Genomic DNA, 5,596 nt, shown 5'->3' with positions numbered 1-5,596 from the left:
AAAAAAAAAAAAAAAAAAAAAAAAAAAAAAAAAAAACATAGTAATAAACTGAAAACCCAGTGGCATTCAGGAAAACTACAGAAATTTCAACTGTTTGCCTTTGCACATAAATAGTACCAGCTTTGCCGTGTGGCCAGATATCTCAGTTGGACATTAAGATTCCTCAGTCAACCTAAGTGCCAGTTTTAATTATAAATATCGAACTCTTACAGCCATTCAGTAAATTTTCACTGAGTACTGTGGGCCAGACATTGTTACAACTAAAAAATAGCTTCCTCTAGTCATACTCCAAAACGGAAGCCTTTGAAATAGTATGTCATTCACTGACATAACCAAAGAAAGCCAAATGTTTTGCAGTTCCGTTTGTAGAACATCAGCGAGCTCCTTGCTGCCCCCTGGGAGCCATGGACAGTATTTTGAAAACACTATTCTAGGCTGCTATCAGAAATCCCAGACTGGTCTGAGCGTGGTGGCTCACACCTATAATCCCAGCACTTTGGGAAGCTGAGGCGGGAGGATTGCTTGAGCTCAGGAATTCAAGACCAGCCTGGGCTACATGCTGAAACCCTATCTTTCAAAAAAGTACAAAAATTGGCCAGGTTTGGTTGTGCACGCCTGTAGTCCCAACTACTCAAGAGGCCGAAGTAGTAGGATCTCTTGGTCCCGGGAAGTTGAGACTGCAGTGAGCCATGATAGCACCACTGCACTCCAGCCTGGGCGACAGAGTGAGAGACCCTGTCTCAACAAAAAAGACATCCCAGATTGAGAGCCAAGGTTAAGATTCAAAAATGAACTTCACACTTTCTAATTTTCCATGCTATTTGTAGGGCAGTGATTAACAGCCTTGCAAATGGTTCATTTGTCCATCCATTCTCAGGGTGGGCCTGGGATTGCAAGGGCAGGCTTTGGATGCTGACTCCCTCTGTGGCTTTCTTTCAGATCACATATTCTACAAATTCCAGCCTTCTGTGGTCGCAGCAGCCTGCGTTGGGGCCTCCAGGATTTGCCTGCAGCTTTCTCCCTACTGGACCAGAGACCTGCAGAGGATCTCAAGCTACTCCCTGGAACACCTCAGCACGTGTATTGAAATCCTGCTGGTGTAAGTTTCTCCCCTGAATCCTGTGTTTCTGAAATAGTGAGCTTCCTCTTGCCTTGAGTCCTGCCTCAGGCCACGGGCAGTTTCCTGAGTCTGGAGCTTGTGGTGTTTCTTCCAGCTACGAGGTCTCAGGGAAAGTGGGCCATGGTGACTCCTGCTAGAAGTGGGGTTCCAGAACTTCTATCTGTAGCTTCTGTTATAAGCTACTTTTCTCAGACATGGTCACAAAGCTGACCTCGTAGCCAGCTAAGCTCTGAGTGACCTCACCTAAGTGCCACAGCCTCTGCAAGCGTCCCTGGGAATCTCAAGGAGGAAATGTTCAGTGTGTCAGAGAAGATACTTAAAGGCATCAGGGGCCCAACACCCTGAAACTGACATTGGAGGCAAACATGCCCCATAGTTACTACAGGGAGCTGTTCCCAGTAGCTATACACAGTCCAGTTCCTCCTCCACCTGCTAGGCACCGCGTATCCTGGGTGTTGGCCTAACTGACAGGTAGGGTGTGTGCGCAAAGCAGAAGCCCTTACCCCTGAAGAGAACCTTCCCCAATGTGGGAAGCTTTGCTGGCGTCTGCCTGTATCTCATTCCTCTGAAAAGGCAGTCCTGCTCCCCAGGCCTTGTTTTAAAATGTGTTTATGAGACAGTCCCCAAAGCCTGGTCTGAGTGTCCGCGCGTGCCTTACATAGAAGCCTCTAATTGTTTTGTTTTCCCAAAAAGCTATATGGGAGGCTGTTTTGAGATGGCAAAAATCTCTCTTCCGACCCCCTTTTCAGATGAAAAATCCTAGGCCCCAGGGTCAACTTGGTTTGTGTCAGCTAGCTAAGGAGTGACCCTGCTGGGGAGACGGAGCTGACCCAGAATTGCCTGGAAGGCAGAGATCGGGCTCACTTGGGCCCCAGGAACACCCCAGTGCCAGGGGCAAGGAATGCATTGGTGAGCACAAGCAGGCGCAATCCTCCCGGCAGCCAGGTGACTAGAAGTTACCTGCTGGAGCAAGTGACCCTCTGGGTTGTGGACTGCAGAGATGGGGCAGTGTGGGGCTGCAGGGACAGCCAGCCTAGTCTGGAGGGATCTGGAGGGACCAGAAGAAGTTTTCTGTAGGAAGCAGATCCAAGCTGAGAGCCAAGGTCTGAATCAAGTTGGTGAACAGCTGGAGCCATGCCAACTCGGCGAGCACAGCCAGGTGAGGTGACACAGAGCACAGGCATCTCTTCCAGTCCCACTTAGCAAGGCAGGCAGAGGCACACACAGGCATCTGGCGGCTTGCAGCCTCCAGTTCTCTCTCACCCAGGTCTTCTCGTTTCAGAGCATATGACAGCGTCCTCAAGGATGCCGTAGCCGTCAAGAGCCAGGCCTTGGCGATGGTGCCCGGCACACCCCCCACCGCCACCCAAGTGCTGTTCCAGCCACCAGCCTACCCAGCCTTTGGCCAGCCAGCGACCACCCTGGCACAGTTCCAGACCCCCGTGCAGGACCTGTGCTTGGCCTATCGGGACTCACTGCAGGCCCACCATTCAGGAAGCCTGCTCTCGGGGAGCACAGGCTCATCCCTCCATACCCCATACCCCACCCTCCAGCCCCTGGATATGTGTCCCATGCCCGTCCCTGCATCCCTTAGCATGCAGATGGCCATTGCAGCTGAGCCCAGGCACTGCCTCGCCACCACCTATGGAAGCAGCTATTTCAGTGGAAGCCACATATTCCCCACTGGCTGCTTTGACAGGTAGGCCACCTCTGTTCCTCACGAGGAAGCCTTGGAGACCTGGGCAGAGGAAGAGGACACCAAACAGGAGAGCTCAGGCAAGTGAGGCAGCAGAGGCCGTCCCTGAAGAGCCTCATTGCCTTTGAACGTGGAGGGTCTATGCTTCTTTTAAGTAAAACTGACCCAGAGCAAAACATTCAATAACATACCTCACCCAAGAGCGTTCCTCTGAGAAATGTCTGCCACATGTGGCTGGAGTACAAAAGGATGGCCTGGTGGCTGTCCTCCCAAGCAGGGGCCCAATGAATCGAGAAAGACTTGGGAAGAGGCCAGGAAACTGGGAACTGGACACAGACCACTGATCTCAAGCATGTCCAGTTTTTAGCATTGAAGACTTCTCTACTCTTTGCTGGGGGCAGCTACACCACTGAAAAAGGAGGGGCAGCCTGACGTGTTCTCAGGACCCCCAGAAGATGCCGGATGGGGTGCTTTTCTTTCCCTGGCTCCTTGCAGAGGGGCCTGAGTTTGTGTTTATGCCTGAGCATTCGCCTTACAAGGCACAGTGGGTGGCTGTCTTGCCTTTGTTTTCAAGCCTAAAACCATTTTCAGCCTTGTTAGATATTTCATGTGCTGCTGCTTCCCGAAGTGGTCTCGCTTTCTGTTTCGTAAGATTTGTCTTGTTTACACACTGTATCAGGGATTTAATGATACTTGAACATTCCTTGGAGAAAAAAACAAATGTAATTGCCACACTGCCTGTCCCACATGAGGGCTGTTAAGTTCCAACCCAAGTTCGAACCCAACTTCTGACGGCCCCGCAGGAAACAACAGAGCTTCCTTTTCGAAAGCATATGGTTGGAGAGAACCACTTTCTCAGCTCTCGGTTCCGGAAGATTCCACGTCATGGAGGCTGTGTTCACCTCTAGAACTTTAATAACTACCCAGGGAGGGAGAAGCTTGTTGAAAGGAAGACAAAGATTTAAAGAATCCCCACCTCTCTCCACCACATACTTACAGTGCACCAGTTTAAACCCAGTCTCAGCTTTGAGTATGGCTGACAGCAAAGGATGGTAGTGTAGAAAATTTGCTTAGTGCCATCTGGACTTGGGGAGTGGGATGTAGATGGGCATATGATACCACCACTGATAGGCAGGCGGCTGGCTGGATCAAAAGCCAGTATTTAGGGATCTACAGTGAGAGGGCTCTCAGGAAGACTCTTGTAACCATGTGCAATATGTTTTTATTCTGACTTGCAGCTTGTGCTCAGCATGTTCTTTTGTTTGATTTGGGGTCGGGGGACACATTGTTCACCCATCAGAACTGGGAGGTGCAAAGGACTGTGGACGCAATTTTTGTTTGTTTGTTTGTTTGAGGAAAGCCTATCTTGGTTTTCTTAGCCTCTTGCCAGTCCTGGAGACTGTGGCGGGGGCCGCCAGGAAGGCGGCTGCATGCTGCTGAGTCAGATCCGAAGGTGGTGAATCTTTCAGAGCAGATGAAAATCTCAGCATGGAAATGGTAAAAAAAAGAGACAAAGTGTGGATAAGACTCTGCCACCGTGTCACACTAGCATAGGAGACTGCACGTTCGTTTGTTGTTTTTCTTTTTTTCCTTTGCCAACCTCCCCTCTATTTATGTGCAACCAGTTTGGATTCAGGTTCTTGTATCTGTCTGTTCTGGGGCTTGGGAATCGTGAGGGTTCCCTCACAGCCAGGATGACCCCGGAAAAAGGCATCTCGCAATAAACACGTCACCTGCTCTTGGTCTCTCGCCTCTTGTCCTAACCATCCCCTCTTGGGCCAGCCCCTCCTTCCCTCTCTCAAATCAGCCCTGGTGGGCATCTCCCCATGATAGGGGATGGAATGTTGGGGGGAGCAGCAAGACTGGGTCCTCAGGAGCTGAGTCCTCCCCTCTGAGTGGGAGCTGGACCCCCCCTGGGCACATAGAGGCCAGCAGGGGGTGGCGTGTAAGGCTTTTGACACCCCAGCTCCACCACCATCTCTGGCTTTTTCCAAAGAAATGAACCAATAGGATATACGTGGAGAGAGATTTATTTTAAGGAATTGGCTCACATGATTGTGGAGGCTGGCAGGTCTAAAATTTGTGGGGTATGTCAACAGGCTGGAAATTCAAGTAAGAGTTGATGTTGCAGTAGAGTTCAAAAATCTGTAGGGCAGGCCTGCAGGCTGGGCACCCAGGCATGATGTCTGCGTTACAGCCTTGAAGCAAATTCTCCAGGTAACCTCAATCTTTGCTCTTACAATCTTTTACCAATTGGATGGGGCCCATCCACAGCATGGAGGCCCTTCTTAAAGTCAGCTGATTGTAAATGTTAATCACACCTAAAAAATACCTTCACAGCAACATCTAGACTAGTACTTGACCAGATAATGGGCACCACAGCCTAGTCAAGCTGCCATATAAAGTTAATGATCGCATCACTTACCAGATGTTAGAAGGCACTTGGCCCAACCTCTCTCAGCCTCGGTCTCACCTGTTAAAATGGGGGTGGTAACAGACCTTACCTCATAGGGTTCTCAAGAGGATTAAATAACAATGTACATCAAGTCCAGTACCTCAAAAAAAAAGAGATAATTATCATATTTTTTCAAGCATAAGATCAACTCTTTGTAAGATGCACTGTTATTTTATGTACTAAGACTCTTTTTTAAAAAACTAAATCATGGCCGGGCGCGGTGGCTCAAGCCTGTAATCCCAGCACTTTGGGAGGCCGAGGCGGGTGGATCACGAGGTCAAGAGATCGAGACCATCCTGGTCAACATGGTGAAACCCCGTCTCTA

At 49.8% G+C, this 5,596-nt stretch overlaps 1 protein-coding gene across 2 annotated transcripts in view; it reads left to right on the top strand.

The window, feature by feature from the left end:
* CCNJL (cyclin J like) overlaps positions 1-4,558 on the top strand; it is a 64,536-nt gene extending 59,978 nt beyond the window's left edge. For both annotated transcript variants that reach the window (XM_037729077.1, XM_017502110.2), the window contains exons 5-6: positions 940-1,099; positions 2,403-4,558. In XM_037729077.1, the coding sequence (XP_037585005.1) occupies positions 940-1,099; positions 2,403-2,823 (581 nt within the window). In that variant the 3' untranslated portion in view covers positions 2,824-4,558. The remainder of the gene's footprint in view (positions 1-939; positions 1,100-2,402) is intronic.
* Positions 4,559-5,596: the final 1,038 nt, after the last annotated feature.

This window comes from Cebus imitator, unplaced genomic scaffold, assembly GCF_001604975.1.
Source record: "Cebus imitator isolate Cc_AM_T3 unplaced genomic scaffold, Cebus_imitator-1.0 Scaffold291, whole genome shotgun sequence".
Lineage (NCBI taxonomy): Eukaryota > Metazoa > Chordata > Mammalia > Primates > Cebidae > Cebus > Cebus imitator.
Note: the sequence above shows the minus strand (reverse complement) of the source record. Positions and strands in the feature narration are given on the sequence as shown.